The sequence below is a fragment of the Apteryx rowi genome, unplaced genomic scaffold, assembly GCF_003343035.1.
Source record: "Apteryx rowi isolate R43461 unplaced genomic scaffold, aptRow1 scaffold_717, whole genome shotgun sequence".
NCBI lineage: Eukaryota > Metazoa > Chordata > Aves > Apterygiformes > Apterygidae > Apteryx > Apteryx rowi.
In genome coordinates this window covers 292,395-310,370 of record NW_020451002.1, presented here as the reverse complement: position 1 = coordinate 310,370, position 17,976 = coordinate 292,395, and the positions used below count along the sequence as shown (strand labels likewise).

At 36.7% G+C, this 17,976-nt stretch overlaps 1 protein-coding gene and 1 pseudogene across 2 annotated transcripts; both read right to left on the bottom strand.

Annotated features, from left to right (window-relative positions):
* Positions 1-1,239: 1,239 nt before the first annotated feature.
* LOC112976330 lies at positions 1,240-7,547 on the bottom strand (annotated as a pseudogene).
* A 2,128-nt stretch (positions 7,548-9,675) lies between these two features.
* LOC112976327 (transthyretin) lies at positions 9,676-17,976 on the bottom strand. Of its 2 annotated transcripts, none has more exons than XM_026087437.1 (4): positions 17,797-17,976; positions 16,752-16,891; positions 11,954-12,089; positions 9,676-9,949 (listed from the first exon to the last, which is right to left on the bottom strand). In XM_026087437.1, exons 1-4 carry the CDS (start codon positions 17,863-17,865, stop codon positions 9,842-9,844), a joined length of 453 nt encoding a protein of 150 aa, XP_025943222.1. In that variant the 5' UTR covers positions 17,866-17,976; the 3' UTR covers positions 9,676-9,841. The 2 variants fall into 2 exon arrangements, with proteins under 2 accessions (XP_025943222.1, XP_025943223.1); XM_026087438.1 differs by having other exon boundaries at positions 11,950-12,089; positions 17,797-17,894.

Here is a 17,976-nt window from a genome sequence, read left to right as displayed (position 1 = left end):
GTAGGGCATATGTTCATTTTATTTTGTATATAACCAAAGTGCTTATCTTTCCTAGTGTCCAATTCCTTTAAGTGACAGCAAAAGGGAGGGGAAGTTGGCCAGCAAATACATCAGGTTAGGCTGTGATGGAATCAAAGCATTAGGTTAACTAGTGTTTTCCCTTTATTGGTATTTATATGCTTTGCATCTACCTTCAGCTTTTGATTTTTCTAGTCTAAATGACTCAACTTTTTTGCCTACTTTTCCAAGGTATGCTTACTATTGAATGTTCTAATGGCTCTTCCCTATGCTTAATTTTCTTTGGAAGTAGTTTTCCTTCGATATGGATATAAAGAATGTGAAATAGAAGGATTCATCACTATTTCTCTTGACATTAAATCAGGACTTGATTTTTCTCAGGAATCATCAGTTATTCTTTTTACCTGTTCTTTGTATCTTTCATTTATTACAGAAGTGTCTAAAGGTTAGAGGTGTGCAAGTAATTTTGGGGAGTACTTAAACTGGGGGCAAGAGTACTTGCAGAATGCTATGATAATTCACAAATAAACTTCTACAAGTATGTTTTTGTTGCATATACTTTTGGCTGTATCGGATATGGTACTCCTTGAAAGTGTCACCAGTTATGGTATATTAAGAAGCAGAAAAGGGGGGATTTCAAATGTGTAGCATCTTTGGCATCCTTAAATGATATTCAACCTTGCTGTCAATTGAAAGCTGCTTTTGCATCCATATCTTCAAAAGCTGAATTGGGAGATGAGATTATTTATTACTTTGCGGCATCCTGAGTACTAGTCCCATGTTATGGGATACAGATTATGTTAAGTGGTAGTTTGCATTTCCTGTACTTTTCCTTATTATGAGACACTTTTCAAATATATTCTGTTCACTCCTTTGCAAGAAGGAATGCAGTTTATTAGCTTTATGGAAGATTTTGATTTGTTCTCAGAATCTTAGTAGTAGCATTTTAGTGCATTTGTTCCAATCTTGATCCATTTTTGCCATCTCTAAACAAGTGTTTCTCTGAATGCTTTTATTCAGAAGAGTAGTTGAAAAGAAAGTCAACACATGTTCTTTCTAAAGTTAATAAAATCAATAAACCACTTAATAGTTACTGTTAGTGCTTTACTATGAAAACTGTTGTGCAAGTGCTAATACTATTGCAATAGTCAGAAGTTAAGTTCTTATCACTTATGGAAATTTTAATTTACAAATCTAAAATTTCATGTTTAATATCAGTTTCTATTCCACTGGCTCACTAACTACTGCTGTAGTTGAGTAACAAAAGAGACTGAGGAGAGTAGCAATGGTATAATGTCAGTTACCAGCATCGTTAGCTGTGAACACCACTTGGAAAAGAAGAAACAAATACAAGACAAGTGAGAAGTATGAAACAGTGATATCTATTTACAAGCCTGGCTGGAATCATTCTAATCATTTAATCTGACCTCCACAAAACTTTGAAAATATCTCTTCTTGTGGTGATGGAACGACTGTGACTGCCTGTCATACACTTTTTCCTGTGGTTAAATATCCTTTGTTAAAAGCATACATGTCGTTTAAATTTTATTATTTATTGTCTTATCAAACACACTTATCCACACTGAGCTTTTCTTTATTGGTTCTTTATTGGGCTAAGCAAAATATGATGCCTACTGAGGCTCATTTTCAGGAAAGGAAGTTCTTACACCCTAGATTAAATTTATTTCCAGTGTGGAATATAGACTTAAAAATTCTCTTGATGTATAATCAATTTACCTGCCTTTTGTAAATCTTGCACCTCTCTTATTCATTACCTTACTCTCTTATTTCAGTTAACATAGAGGGCAAGACTGTCCAGCATTAACCTTCATTATTGTCTAGAATAAGAATGTCATCTCTTATCCACTTCAGGGAGGCAGAAACAAAATTTAACCCATGTGCTTGCTGCCTTATCCCCAAGAAGATGAAGAATGTCTGTTTAAGCAGCAGTTGTAAACTGCTCAATTATTGGTGCTCACTGCATCTGTCACAGTCCAGTAAATAAACAAAATTGGACTGCTGCTGTTCTGAAAGATGATGTGGAAGGACTGATGCTGTAAACGGGAAGGGAGCAGCCCAAAGAGTACAAAACCCTGTATCTGGTCCCAGTTAATACCAGGTTTGGACCACTCTCATCTCACCAATTTATCTGTTCCCTGCAGATTAAAGAGGTCTATTATACTTTGTTCTGTTCTAAACTGAGGATCCAAGCATTCAGAAAACGGTTCACACTTCCATTATCTTTAAAAATCTAAATAGTAAACTTTGTATGCAGCTGTAAAATGCTGGATCTGAAAAGGTAGGAACATCCTCTTTCCAGGAGACCTGAGAGTAGTCCATCTGTTCTTCAGGTGTCTCAAAATAGTCTTGGAAAGAACCACAGGCTTAAGTAGAGGCAGAAGAATGGAAAATCTTTTCATAAATAATGCATCTAAGAGCTCACTGGAAGTTATTGAGGAAGCTAGTAACTAGAGTCTTTCAGGAGCATGTTGTTACAGAGCTTTGAGATTGTGCATCTAAAAGCATTAATAAAATATTTTAAACTGAAAAGTAGGTTGAACACATGCAATTATTAATTGATGATTACACATATATGGTTATTCTTTGCAAGTGAAAATATGGAAGAAAATGAATACTCACATCAGCATATTGATGGAATGGGTTCAGGCCCAGTCCCTTTCAGTAAAAGGCTGTATCAAACTCAATCTTGTATATCTGTGTTACAAATTGTTCTTTAGTTGTGAGCTTGTGGAACTCTCCATTTTCACTGGTTTGTCTAGGTGATGGCAGAAGAAAGCATTTTTATATTTTGTTTAAAAGCCTGAGAAAAGTGCACTACTTAATTGAACTTGAATGATGATGTGTAGCTTAAGTAATATGATGAATAACTCTAATGATCTGGAATGGCTTATGTCTATCTGCATAATGGATGCCTCACAGAGCTTGCCTTGGCATTTACTACTTCCATGATCACCACTGAAGATGGCTGCCTGCCATGTTACTACTCTGCATGGTTTGAAGGTAAGCCAAAAGCTGATGTTATTGTTCATAGACTCCTGGCAGAGTCTTGGAGTTAATGAAATGAACTTCCTCCTACGAGAGTGTACACAAGGAGAACTTCACTACTTCATTAAACAATGTGTAAATTCTATGATATACTTACTATGCTTAGTAAATAGGATCGACTCCCTTGATTCCCTTCCATAGTTTTCTTCCTTTAGTTGAGTACACCGATTTATCAATATAAATATTCTTTTCAGTCAGCTATTTGAAATTTGAGACCTACTGTTTGAAGTTACTCTAGGTCAACCTGTAGTGTAGCCTTACAGAGTTCCCTGATGTTTGTATTCATTAGTTGGTCTTCTGTCCTCAACAAACAGATGATTTTGTTTGATTTACAGATGCTAGCATTGCTATCTAAGGCCATTAGTATTGGCTTGAAACTGTAGACCTTTGAACACCAACCAATTTGTGATTCTAGAACCAATGTTGAATTCTGTCTCTCTAGTATATCTCTTGGTTGAAACTTTATATTTCTGTGAAATAAGTTAAATAATATTAATATTACAATCAGGTCATCCTCAGACAACAATGTTGCTAGTGCCTGATTTTAGTAGGCACAAACCACTACTTTAAGTTCTTGCTGCAGAATTTTCTTCTGAACACATTTTATTCAAATAGCATGCAAAAAAAAAAAAGGAAAAACTGAGTATTATTTATGTCATTGTTCCAGTACATTATATAAAATCTGTGCTTTAATATAGCTGATAACTACGAAGTCATAGAACACCATTTTCATCTTCAAAAATGCTCTATAGTCAGCTACGAGATTTTTTTTGATGCATTCAAGTATCTCTATTTTTTTCCTGGTCATGGTTTAACCATTGTTAGATAATTTCCATTTATCTAATAAACTTTCTCAACTAAAAACAAACATATCTTTAGTTGAGAACAGTAATATTTTGGTATAGGCTTTGGGAATCGATTGTTATTATTCTATTGTTTGCAAACTAATAAGGCTAGAAAAATTTCTGTCTACCTTGAAGTTAATCACTTCTTTGATTTAGTATTAACATGCTTTTTCCACACCTCATCCTAAGGTTACTTTGTTCTTTGTATCAAATGTTAAGTATGTTTTTTAAGGCTCCAATGAAGCATCCAGCTGTTCAGCCCAGTATCTTTATATAAAGCCTCTAAGCTTAGATTTTAAGTTAAGTAAACTGAACACCCACTTAACAGAAAATTATATGTGTTTCCACTGATAGAGTATGTGTGAAGCTATCTCCTCACCTGAGGGCTGGGAGGGATTTTTATTTAAGCAGGGCAACATGAACAGATGTGGTTTTCCTCTCCTGCGAATATATGTAGTCTTCACCTTAGCTACTCTTTTAAGGACACATTGAGAACACTGTTGCTTCTTGCAGCCCACTGTTCTGCTATACCAAAGAGCCACTTATGTACAGTTTTTTGTGGACGTTCTACAGGTGCATCTGAGGCTTGGATGCCACTACTGAAATTCCTGCAGTATATCAACTTTAGCCCTTAGGTATCCACAAGAATAGACTGTTAAGAGTCATGGAAAGGTCTTGGGTAGGACTATGCAAATATCTCGGGGAGATGAGTGTGGGAGTGGAATGTTGGCTGAATAGAGAAATACATAAAAGAATGTTTATTTTTGATACCCATTAACTTTTCTTTTTTGCAATTTCCTTTCATATTATACTTCTTAAATAAGTAGAAGTCACCTCTGAGTTTTGAAAATATTAGTATTTAGTCAAATTGAGGGCAATTTCAAAAGAAATCATCTTCATTTAAAATGATACAATGACTTTTTTTTAAGTCAGGGCAATGTTTAGACATCTGGGAGTTATTGGTGGTGGTGGTGTATTTGTATTTGTTTTAATTTTAGACATAAAGCTTTTTCCTTGACAGAGAAGCTATTATCCCAAAATTTTCTTGTTTTGGCTGGTTCCTTCTCCTTGAGACACAAGTGGCCACCAGTTGTGTTGTGTGATATGTTCAACATAATTCCATGTTTCCTTTTTAAAGCTGTAGTCTTGTAACAAATGAAAATCCATTTTGAAAGAAGAAGTGTCCAATAACTGTAGGATTCTCAACCTGAGTCTTTAGTTTCAAACAACTGAAAGAGTCTGCCTGACTCTTCTGGGAATAATGCAGCGGTTCGTCAGTTGATACTAAAAAATAATACAATCCTTTGTAATTAAATTGAAGAGAAAGAATGATTGAATTAAAAGATAGTTTTAAACTACTTTCTTGAGCTTGCAATGACTATAAAGCATTATAAAACAACTTTGTTTTAGTTTTTCAACCATATTATAGTTAAAAGACACGTCACGGCAAGTAAAATGTAATTAATTCAATAGCAGATTATTTTGTCTCTGACTAAAAATGGCATCTTATAGCAGAGAATGTGAAAGTGTTTTTTTTCAATTCTTTGGCCTCTTCCCAGTGCCTTTCCCTTTTCTTATGCATTATGTTGGTGTAATTTACTTTGAATTTAATAGTTCTCAAGATCCGTCTGCAGCTGCTTTATATAATTTAATTGGAACATTTGGAGCTGGACTTCCCCAAACTGAGTCCAGAATTTTCACATTAAGAGGATGCTCGGAATCAGCAGAGCCCTTCAGGTAGGAAGAGAGGGAGAATTTTTGTATTGTAAGTTAGATAAGTGTTGGGACATAATGAAGCAGTAGGGAATCTTATCAACAGAATATACTCTCTTTTCCTCAACCACGTCACTGTATACTGTAAAAATGTAGCCTGAAGGTTGTTGGAGGCAGTGTAAACAGGGAGGAAGATGTCAGAATCTTGTAGGGAGGAGCATAGTCCTGTGTGCTGTGGAAGCATTTGTATCTTGCATGAGAATACCCTTTTCTTTTCCCATTGGGATGGTTCATCTACACATCATCTCCAGGATAAAGTTGTAACTAAATCATGAACAGAAAAGTTAAATCATCAAAAGTAATAAGAATATTTAAAAATCTGGCAGCTCTTCCTCCTTATTTTAGATTGGCAATTACAGCATAGCTTTCAATTTGAGAGCCTCTGATGTGGTTATGTTGCCAAAGACTTGTCTTAATTGTGCTGTAAACTTGATAAGCACCACATACAGACTCTCCTATCACCATTTTGGTCAGACTCATCAGCCCTTGACAACTATGCTGGGGGTAGGAGACGAAAATGTACAAAAAAAATACTTCAAATGTGAGATTATTGTAGTTTCACTCCCAACATGCTCATCACAAACAGTGGTTAGCAAGTTAAATCAGGATTTTGACCTTCTGTTATCTAATTCTTTAGATGAAAAGTGGGAAAACAGAGCTTTTGTGGAAGGTGCTCATCAGGGATGGTCTCATAATGATGATGATTGACCTCCATTTAATCATTGCAAAATGAATCATCATGCAAATGGTAAAAACCTAAAATCCTCTCCTACATTCCCTCTTAAGGCCTGTGATATATTGAATGTTCTCTGTGCCAGGAAACCTGTCCTGCATCAGACGAATATATCTGTGTGTAACTGTACAGACTGTATGCCCTGACTCTTCATGCTCTTTTCTGGACTGCACAGCCTCCTTGCTAAAGTTTCTTTTGAAGGCATTGGCAAGGAGGTCTCTATTGCCAACACCTATTTTCCTGGCTTTTCCACCCCAAGAGCTCAATGGAAGTTGTCTACTTCCTCACAAAGACTGGTCAGGTACTCCTTTTCCCAAACATCAGAACTTGAGAGGAGGAGGAGGAGCTAGGGGGAGAGAGGGATGAGTCTGTTCTAGGAGACTTTCAGGCTGAAGAGTCTGCATGTCTTACTTCCTTTTCTGGAATAAATGAGCCTTCTGTAAGTGTGGGGGAGAGTAATGAGATCCTAGCTTTGGCTCCATTCTTTGCTTAAGTCAATGAGCGTTGAGATTCCTGCTCACTTGCATGAGGTAGAGCAATAAGGGAGAGGATTAGAAAAGAAAAGGAGTTACTCCAGCCTGAATCTCTTCAGCCAGTGTATCTAAAACCAATGTGGAAAGAACTGCTGGGTAGCCCCAAAGAATGCTAGACTCTATGACCCTGCCAGAACTGCCCTGAAATCCCTCATGACAGGGGTTTGTTCACTGTGTTTTAAGGATTGCAGTTGCCTTTCAACAGGCCTGAGGCCTTTGTGTAGTGAATATATTTTTTCCCTCTTTGTCTTGCACCCTTTTTCATGTGGTTGCTGAGTCTGTATAAGTAAGTGCCTCTTATCTGACCAGAAAGCCCTCCCATTAATGGCTAGGGGAGGAGAAAAAAGAGCCAGAAAAAGAGCAGCAGGAAAGAACTACAGTCAAAACGTACTGCAAAATCAAAATAACTGCAATAAAATGGAATGATCATTTACACCAAATATAGTAATAATAATAATAAAAAAAAAAGCTTGGGCTACATCAGTACGAAGGACCTCAATTCTAAAACACCAGTGGTACAGCTTTGGAGAAAAATTCCAGGCCAGCTAAGAAAACAAAAAACACAGAATGAACAGCCATTTTGCCTGTCAATGGGAAGCCACAGTGTCAGCAAATGGAAACTGATGGGATGAGTGATTTTATATGAAGGCCTTTAAACTGGAGCTGCTTATCAAAAAGCCCATATGACTTTCAACATGCTTTTTCTTACTATTTACTTAGTAAACAATGAGAAAATAAGTAACCTGTACAAACATGAACCTTGTCTGTGAAAATGTCTGCTGTATCATTGCTTGTGGAAATAGTGTGAATACTGCCTAACTCAACTTCAGGGATCTGTTTTCTATGAAGAGAAGTCTATTTTGTTTAATTTTTCTCTCTTTTGTTGAAGAATTATGCTCTACAGATATCAGTTTTGAGAAATATAAATTTCTTCTCAAATCAGAAATTTCAGGAGGATTTCTCTGTGGCTATAGCATGTTTATCAAGAGATTTCTCTGTGTTGTCTGTGAGCTGCAGTCTGGTAGCCTGGCTGCTGTGATGGGGCCTCAGGAATCTCACTTTCAGGGTCAGCAAAAGGTTAGGTACTTTCTGGGCTACTGTTATTNTTCTTCATAAAAGGTAAGTCTAAAATGAGTCTGAACTATTTAGTTATCTTATGCATTCCCCTGAAGGAAAAGTTACCTTTGGCTTCCCCCATGGCAATCAGATGTCTGCATACCCATTTCTGGAGCACATTTTAACAATATTTTAAGTCCTGTCACTTTAGTTGTGTCTTAGATTCACTACAACTTCAGGACTTTACCTGTGCAACTGTAAGTCAGCACCCACCAGAAGTATCTGCTTCACTTTAGGGAAATGTCACTTTTTAAAATGTGACTTTGTCTTTCTGATCTTTGGTTAGATGCACATACTCTCTTATTAGGTTCATCCTGCCTCAGGTAGATAACTACCTGCAGAATAAAGATTTTAACCTGATTTGAGGTGGATCTTAGTTGCACACTTTTTTTTTTTTTTAATCAGTACACCATGACCATAGGAACATATTTATATCCTATTTAGGGGGCTGGACAGAGCCCACAGCAAAGAAAACTTACTGTTTTCAAGCTTCAGGATTATAAGGATCCCATGAAAGCTGCATGCTTTGAGATGGATGCTATTTTGGAACCATCTGCATTGTTTACAAGAGTTGTGCAACTGTGGTAGAGTCCAGAAATCAGGGAGAAGACTAATCAAATAAAGAATTGTTAAGGGTAAACTTCTGTAATGTATGAATTCAGTTAATATATAGTCATCCCAGCAGGCTCTCAGTGTAAAGAGAGAAACTCCAAGGTCAGTGGCAAGTGAGTACTTGACTGTTTCTGAAAGGCATTGTTTCATTAACAGTCTCTGTAGTTTCTGTAATCCCATTAAACAACAGTTCTACTTCAGGATATTTTAAATGCAACATGCCATCAGTCTACAGAAGTCACTGCCAAAGCCCTCAAACTCTCTGATCAGTTTATCAACAAAAAATATTTGGATCACAGTCACTCTATAGCTTACCTTTTCCTGTTTCTGCAGTTATGAAGAGAATATTAAGATGATGCTTCTATTTTAGGAGGTTTTTATTTTATTTTATTTTATTTTTTATAAAGGCTATAGATTTGACTTCATAGAAATTTGAGTGTACCTGAATACAGTAGCCATCTAGATTAAAGATCAATGTTGTTAAAAAATGATGCTAACTGAAATAATTCAGAACTCCCTAGACTCCATGGGCAGCAGCCCTTCCGTTTGGCGCTGGCAAAGTGCTGAGATTTGTCTGAAGTTTTAAGCAAAGATACACAGATTTTAACTCTTTCAGCTCTTTGGAGATACATACTTTAACAATCCTTCTGCATGTTTATTCTGCTGTTAGGTATTCAGAATTCCTCCTGTGACCTCTTTGGTAGGGAGACTGTCTCTTTTGTGTGTAAACTATGAATAGCATGGATCACTTTCTTATTTTGAGTCAGTGTGTTTGGTGACATATTTAAGGTAGCACAACTTTCTTATTTTGAGCCAATGCATTAGGTCAGATTTTTTAAGGTAGTGGAGGAAGTCGGCACAACCAAATTGGGTGTTTATTTGCTTCCATATGCCATGCATGGCTTCCACATGTCCTGTTCATTGAACACAAACCATGACTCTTTAGAACATAATCCAACTTCACTAATAAAATCAAAACTGTTTTAAAGAACATTTTATTGACTTGTCTGAATTTCTGCCAGGTTACAAAATGATAAAAACTAGTGTAGCAAAAAGATAAGCCATGAGCAATAGGAAAAACTTTCCTCCTAAAAGCTTAAAATAGTTCTAGCAGAGGAGGATATTTGTGTAATGACAGTACATGTTTATTCCTGGGGATCACTGACAACAGCAGTGGTTGAATATGAGAAAGGACTGAGGAGAGCGGCAATGGTGTAATGGCGGTGACCGGAATCATTAGCAGTAAACACCACCTGGAAAAGAGAAAACTTGTAGTCACAATGAACAGCATATGTTCCAAACTACCTTAACAGTTAGATTTAGGAAGCATGCTCTATCTCCTGTGTAAAAAACTTTGCTGATTTTGTTCAGTCAGTTCAGTTCAGTTTTAACTTTGTGAAGTAGGTAGTCCTAAGAAGAGATGGTTCCCCTGAGAAGGTAATTATTTCAAAACTAAAGATTATTGAAGCATTCAAAGGTGACTCAAAGCCTGTTGAAGTCAAGGGAACTCCCACTGATTACATTAAGTTTTAAAGTTCCAGTTTGTAAGGCTTGCTGAAGATGAGGAATTTGAAAGATTTGCACCCAGGTCTGTAAAAAGACTTGGCCGTGGTGAGGCTAGGAGGTACCTAGCTCCTGCATCAGGCAGGCATATTTCTAGTTAGTGATGTGAAGTGGGAGGGGGAGGGGGAGGTAACTCAAGCAACCAATAAGAAAGGTAGACAGGTGAAATCCCATCTATTAAATTTAAATACAACCTCTGTGTGAGGCCTCCAAGCAAGGCAGGCGGCTAGAGCCCAAAGCTGCTTTCTGAACTTCAGTGCCTGTCTTGTTTTTAACACAGCTGGTGATGGGGCAGTTCTTAATGCAAGAACCTAGCGGCTGGACTTGCTAGAACAGGGAAGACTCAGGCTACCCTTGTCTTGAGGAAATTCAAATTTTCAGCTCTCAGAATCAGGAGCTTGGGACACCCAATTCCCAGAAAAGTGCCTTCATCTAGGTTGAGCTCCCACTTTCTTCAGCTCTCTTTAGTCTAATACTTGAATTATTTTCTGCACCATGACATGCTTTCTACAAAAGGACTAGAGTTCCCTCCCACATCCCAGTGTTGCCAAAGTCCTAACTGGTGGAGGTGAGAGTTGTAGGCTTGAATTACTTTGTACATAGACAGTCAATGAACTTTGCTCACTTTCTGGGCTTGGGCACTGACCCCTAGGCTATTATGTCAAAGGACAGCATCCTCAACAGCCTAACTGGAGTAGTCTCAGGCAGGCTCTTTTAAGAACCTTTTAGGTGAAATACTTAAGCCTCAGCATCTTTCAGGCATCCAAATAGTTAGGGGATATTTTTGAGAATTGTTTATTAGACATAAATCACCTGAGCTGTACCTCAGACTTTTTTGGATCTGGGACACAGGCATTTATTAGTCTTTAAGGAGCTTTACAAGCTTGCAATTTAAAATGTTTTGCAACATATTCTCTAGTGTTTTCAGACCACTGAGTAGACTATTTGCGGAAATTTAAATTTAATGGTATAGTAAGCCACGAGAACATAAACAAAATTTTTGGAAGTACTATGTAAAGACCATAGAATGGAATATAATAAATCACTGTTGGCCTGAAAGCAAAGAAAGGCATAAGATACAATTATATTGAAGGCCACCTTAAGAAATCTGAGTATCACTGAAACCATTAGCCTGTTTTTCTTTTACCACTTTGGTTATTTCTTTATATTTTTATGTATTTTTTTCTGTTGCATATTTCAGTTCTGATCATTGTTTAAAATGCACATAGAAAAGACTTTTTTTCTTTTCTAATTATAGATCATATTAGAATGATTTAATCATTTCAGGTGAGGGAAATGAGGGAAATTTCCCTTATTTAAAGAGTTCTTTTCCCATAAGATGGGGATTTCCAAATCTCTATATTCTTTCAGCAAAAATAAAAGCAGTCGATTTTTTTTTCTTTAAGATTATATGCTKTTGAGTAATGTACCTCTTTTTGGATGAAGGTCCCTACTGGTGTAAATGTGCATAGAACTACTTTGAAAGAGCTGAATCCATTCATATTTGCACAGAAGCTGGCTACTTGCTTTGGCTTAGTTGATTATGAACTGTCTTTATTTACACAATCTTATGTGGTAATGAACTATTTCCCTGAATAATGTTGGTCCTTCAATATTAAAGGACTGTATTTGTTCTTTCCAGCTAATGCCACTACACAATATAGAGGTCATTAGGTATATTTGCAGATACTCACATCAGCATATTCATGGAATGGAGAAAGGCCAAGTCCCTTCCAGTAAGAGCTGGTGTCAAACTCAACCCGGTACAGTCCTTCTACAAACTGTTCTTCTGTTGTGAGCTCATGGATCTCCCCATATTCTGTGGTTTTCCTGTAATGATAAAATATCTCTATAAATATTTCATACTGTCATTTCAGATGCATAACAGAAACAAGAATATTAAATAGCACAGATGCTGCACAGCCAAATTTTACATTGAATAGTCTACAATTCTATATTAAATTCTACATCCAATCATCCAAAATAATTCCCTCCTTCTGTGTAGTGTATGGGTCCATACTGCAGAGAATGTCCTTGCTACCAACTCATCCATATACATCACAAATCAAAGCTGGCTGTCTTTTTTTGGTCATTGCTGTTGCTATGGCAGGGATTATAGCTAAGGCCCCTGTTTTAATTTTGTGTTTAACTTGTACCAAGTGTCCTTTGGAACCAAATGTTTAGTGTCTTGGGAAAAGGATGGTCATGATGAAAAGCAAGATGCCAAATCCCAAATTATAATTAAAGAGAAAATGGAAATTTTAGTGGGAAATGATTTTATTCACTAAATACTAATCTCGAGGACTAAAGGGTTTATATCTGAACACTAATGCATTTTTATGTGACCCTGAATGCTAGCATCTTGGAACAGTGATTTAGCATCACAAGATTTTACTAATTTGAATTAAAATGCCTTGGTCAAAGAGCAGGGGCCTTTTCTACTAGGTGCCATGTGAATGAGCAATAGGAATTTCCAGCTTGGAGAACTTATGGACTCAGCTTGTAACAAAACACTATGAGTGAATGAAATTCAGAAGCAGGAAGAAAATAAAGCTGGCATTGCATCTTATTTGTTTAAAAAAGAGCAAGCTTTGTATGACAACTGTTTAAATATTTACATATTTATCTCTTAAAGCCCTTCTTCCTGTTCTCACTACCTGTTTGTTGTATTTCTGAAATTTCTTATCCATTTTTATATCTATTTTTATATTTTTTCTCTGGAAGTTTTTAAGGAACATTTCCACCCTTTATAACTGCCTAATGTAGTTGAAGGAAGAATGAAGAAAACCTTGGCTTGAAGAATTAACAGGACTTGCTAGTCCTATGGCAAGGAGTAGAAAACAGAAGGGTGTGAGGAGGAAGAGACAGAGGGGAGAAAGAAGGAAGATACTGCTTGTCAGAGAAAGAATTGATTGTGCTATTGTGGCTTTTGTTTTATTTCCCAGCCTTATCCCTCTTCGTTATATTTGCCTGTCTTTGGTTAATTGCTATGAAAGACGGAAATTCTGAATGATGGAGCTTTTACTTTAATTAAGAAGTAGCAGGATCGAAAATCCTATGGTAGGTCTTGTGTTTTCTTACATCTGAGCTGTAGCCCTTTGAAGTCTGACAAATGTCTTGCTGGTCCAGCATAAGTGAAATCAACTTTATCCAGAGTAGACTGAACCCACAGGGAATCCAAGCCCTGTTTGAAAGATGGCTCATGGGCAGTTTGTGACATGCACGCGTTTGTTTTATTTTTTTTTAAATAGTACTTCTTGGCTTAACTTTTATTACCTTAAAAAAAGGCTGAAGAATTCACTGGTGAGTGCTCACATATCTTTGAAATTGTGAAACAGAATTGTTCAGATTCTATAGAAATGTTTACAGTACAAGTTAACAATTCACATGCAACTGTTTATAGGTTGGATAGTCAGACACAAACCAATTAAAAGGAAAAATGGTGTCTGACCCAAAATCTTTGTTTAGGTAAGCAAATGAATTTCAGTTTGAGAAAAGTGTGGGTGCAGCTTGAACGGTGCTTTCTATAATTGGCCATCCCAATGTTGCAGATGTTAACAACCCAGAACAGTCAGGCAACTGGAAAAAGAGTTCACTTAAAGATTCTTGTCCACTACTCATAGTTAAAGGCACTTTCTTAATTTTAGTTATTAAGTGACATCCATCCAATGTTTGTGGTCTTACAGGCACATCCTTCAGAATTACTGCTGTGTTGATAGCCAACAGGATAAAGTGATTCAGAGCCTTGACAAAAAAAGCACAAGACAGAGGATTCCCTACACTAGGCCCTGGTAGCAAGATGCTATGAGTGATTCCTTTGGAGCATCACTTGTGTACATCTGTCTGAGTAGGGGAATAAATTCAATATGGTTGTTCATCCTTAATAAGTTGTGGACCACCAGCATCTGCTATCAGATAGACATGCTTCCAAATTAAGACCTGAGTTTAAAAAAAAATGTGTTTTTCCAGCAAAGAATTTGCAGAGCTCTACCTAAGATACTATGGCTGCAGCCTTGATCTCAATCTGCTGTCCCTTATCCTGATTCTCTTTTTCACTGTCTGGACTTTAGTTGTATATTGTGACCAGGTTAAATCTATACTAGTCTGTGCAATGACATTTGTCTATTGATCTATTGAGAAACACACTGTGTTGCAATGAAATATACCTTCAGATCTAAGCAGAATGCTGAGGAAATACCTCTACAACATGAATTATTGTCTGGATTTTTTTTTTTTTAATGATTCAAAACCTAGGTCATGTGAGAACTATGTTTTGTGAATGCAATTCTTGAACTATATGGTGAGATCTAGATTTCCAAAAACATGAGAGAAGTGAGAAGATCAAAGCTAGTCATGGGAGGAATATTCATATAGAACCCAAATCACATGCTTCCTAGGTCTCTGAGCCCTAAAGCTCTCCTCAGTGTCTCAGCTGGAGTTAGCTTTTATGGCATATTTTTGGCTGAACTAATTTTGAATAAGCTGCTTAATAAAGTCAGCTGTTGCTATTCTAGCTTTCTCCCTGCCTTTTAAATACTATTATTCCAAATTTAACAGTTGCTAGGTGCTTTTGCTTAATTCCGTAAAATGGGTTAGCAAAGTAAAAACAAAAAATACCAAAAAAAACCAGTACAAAATAACAGATCTATAGATACTTGTACAAAACAGGACACTTTTCCATATGCATCTGCTAGGTACCCTTCATGTAACTTCAAAATATCCTTAAGCTAAGGATATAAATCCTGACAGGAGTAGTTACAGCTAGTTTTCCTTGATTGCATTCATATTTTCAGCTGGTTTATCACAAAGAAACTCTGGCTTTCTCAAAAGAAGAAAATTGCAACTACATGTGAAAACCTAGTTCAAACAAGTGTCATCTGCTAATGTCAACAGCACCTCTAAAAGCAGCCTGAGTTAAGCTGCAAGTCAAGGGAAAGGTCAAAACCTTCAGGATTAGGGTTTAATGTTCTTTCCTTGCCTTCCCCCAGCAAAATGATTCTCCTTTGCCTATGGTTAATCTTCTCAATTCATTTTGAAGAAGTGATTTGATTCTCTCAGGGGTGTAGTGACCTAAAGTATGAACAACACTTTGGTGGGTCCTGGCTAAGAACTGCAGGATTTGGCTCCTTAWGCTTATTAAGAACAACATTGCAAAGTGAACAGAACAAAACTGTTCTGCTCAAAAAGTGAGGGCATTTAACACTGATGTTGCACTTATGTTATTCCTCTGTAAATTGTCCTTTATATTACATGTTCAAGACCACTTGATGAAACATCTGAAATAATCTAGATTTCCTAATAATGGCAGAAATAATCACCAAAGACAAGACCTTAGGCTTGTTTTTTCTTTCCTTGTAAGCAACCTGCCATTCTTATGGGGCTTAAAATATATAGATCCGAGAGTCATGTTTTACTAGATTAACACTCAAGATTTGGGAGTGGGAGGCATTAGTTTCTCCTCAAACCTCCTAAGCTCTTCTGTTCCTTTGTAATGGGATAAAGTTTTTAGTTTTGAGTTTTATAAAAAAACAAATAAACAAACAAAATCCCCCTCCAGATGGAGACAAAGGTATCTCCGTCCTTGCAGTCGTCTTCTCTGTTTCTTTCTTCAGCTTTTATGTAGATCATTCAGTTGAATTCTCTGGTGGCTCATATCCTTGCTTGCACTTGTCATTCTGTGCTTGATTTTCTTGCCGTTACTACAGATTTCTCTTGAATTATTTAAAAATCAGATTCAATGAGATGTTACAATGAAACTTAAATGCCTGAATATCTTGCCTATTTGTACTTTAGTAAACCATATCCCTCCGTTCTCTGTACTGTTCCCTTAAACTGAAGATAATAGTATTTGCTTGTCTTTCCATGATGTTTTGAGAATGTTTTGTAAATATTAAACTGTCATACCAAAAAAAGCCATGAAAGTCTACAGATAAGATGACAAACAAATACTATGGGCATGTTTCTGTGTTGTGTTACACTGGGATTCTTTTAAAAGTTTGAGTTAAGAAGTTTCTTCCAACTAGCATGTTTGTTGCACTGGAGAAGAGGGTTGATGCACTTGTTATTTGCATGTGTAGAGACAAAGCTTACAGAGAGGATTTTGTATGTTACAGCTGCAAATAAAACTCTTGCATATCAAGATAGTATCTTAGTCTGGATTACATATAAAATTCTGTTAAATAGGCTTTTTTTTTTCTTTTTGTAGAAAGAGAATATAGTACTGAAACTAGGAGAAAAATATTTACATATTAAACCTATTCCCTTACAAAGATAAGATGAGCATTTCAAAGTGATTTTGCAGTTAATATGTATTTCAGTCCTGGGCATGTTCCACTCATTGGTTTTAGACCAGAATTCATGTGCTTTTAACAGTGATAGTGACATGTTTGCTAGAAAATGCATTGCTTTTCTGATCACAGCTCCATTCCCCTTATTTCTCATTTATTTGCCCAAGGCACCTGGAAAATGAGTCCATAACAACACATAACTTACCCAACAGCAAAGTCCTGCCAGCTTCCATCTGCAGCCTTTTTAAACACTTTAACAGCTACGTTGGCTGCAGGACTTCCTCTGACTGCATCCAGCACTTTCACCATCAGAGGGCATTTGGAATCAACAGAACCATGGGAGACCTTGGGGAAAGCAGGACACATTGTATAGGAGCTGTTCACCAGCCCCCGCAAAATCTTCTTTCACAGAGACGATGAATTCTTATTGCACAATTAATATTGACTTAAAAGCAAGTTATCTGCCAAACGGTATTCAAAGCTAGTTCTATTCTAGTTTTATCAAAACTTCTATTCCTTACAGTAGAGTATCTATCTTCAGTCTCTTTACAGACCATGTTATGTTACACACACACACACACACACACACACACACACACAATTACATATATATGCACAATATTAATATAATGGTATCTTCATTACTATATGCACCGTTCCCATCACTTATCTGTAAGTGATGCCCTGGCCCTGTTGCATGTGGCCCTGGGGAAATATTATAAGGCATACACTGTTGTCTTGTATGTGAGCTCTTAAAAAAATACTAAATCATTATAAGTGCAGGCAGAGAATCTTAACTTAGGCAACTGACAGAAAAATACCTAAGATATCCCTAGGGCTGAAAGAATATTGACTTCCTAAACTTTGTTATGTTATAATGAATTCTTAGTCATACTTCAAAAATATCTTTTTATTTCTTTAGAGATAAAAAAGGATATTTGGTGAAGAAGGTAAAGCTACCACCATATTGAAGATATAGGACATGAGTCACAAAGTGACAGAAATAGAAAGAAATAAAGGTCATGTCTCCTAGATCCCAGACCCTTTCATAAGATCCTAAAATAGATGACTAAATGGCAAAAGGAAAGTTTTAAGAATTTTGAAGAAGCTCCTTGAAAAAATTCTTAGTAAAATAACATTCCAAAAAAGTCTGATGGCTGCAGAATTTCAGGGGTGGAGAGGATGCTGGTCATGTAGAAAATTTAGATTAATGTTCTCATAATCATTGAGTTTGAATAAAAAAGACTCACCAGTGGTGCAGCTTCAGAGAGAAATACCGCTCCAGCTAAGAAAACAAAGAATGTGGAATGAAAGGCCATTCTGCTTGCTGTTAGTGAGTCTTGGTGCCAGTAGCTATGAGCTGATGAGATTTGGGATTTTATACCCAATCCTACAACAAAACAGGCTGCTTACTGGGTGCCCATATGACT

What these genes read in the sequence shown, in the direction of transcription:
- LOC112976327 (XM_026087437.1), bottom strand. Translation starts at nt 17,865, where the DNA reads ATGGCCTTTCATTCCACATTCTTTGTTTTCTTAGCTGGAGCGGTATTT. An exon ending in TGGCAGGACTTTGCTGTTGG is followed by an intron (nt 12,090 to 16,751) that starts GTAAGTTATGTG and finishes TTATCATTACAG; the next exon opens with GAAAACCACAGAATATGGGG. An exon ending in CATTCCATGAATATGCTGAT is followed by an intron (nt 9,950 to 11,953) that starts GTGAGTATCTGC and finishes TCTCTTTTCCAG; the next exon opens with GTGGTGTTTACTGCTAATGA.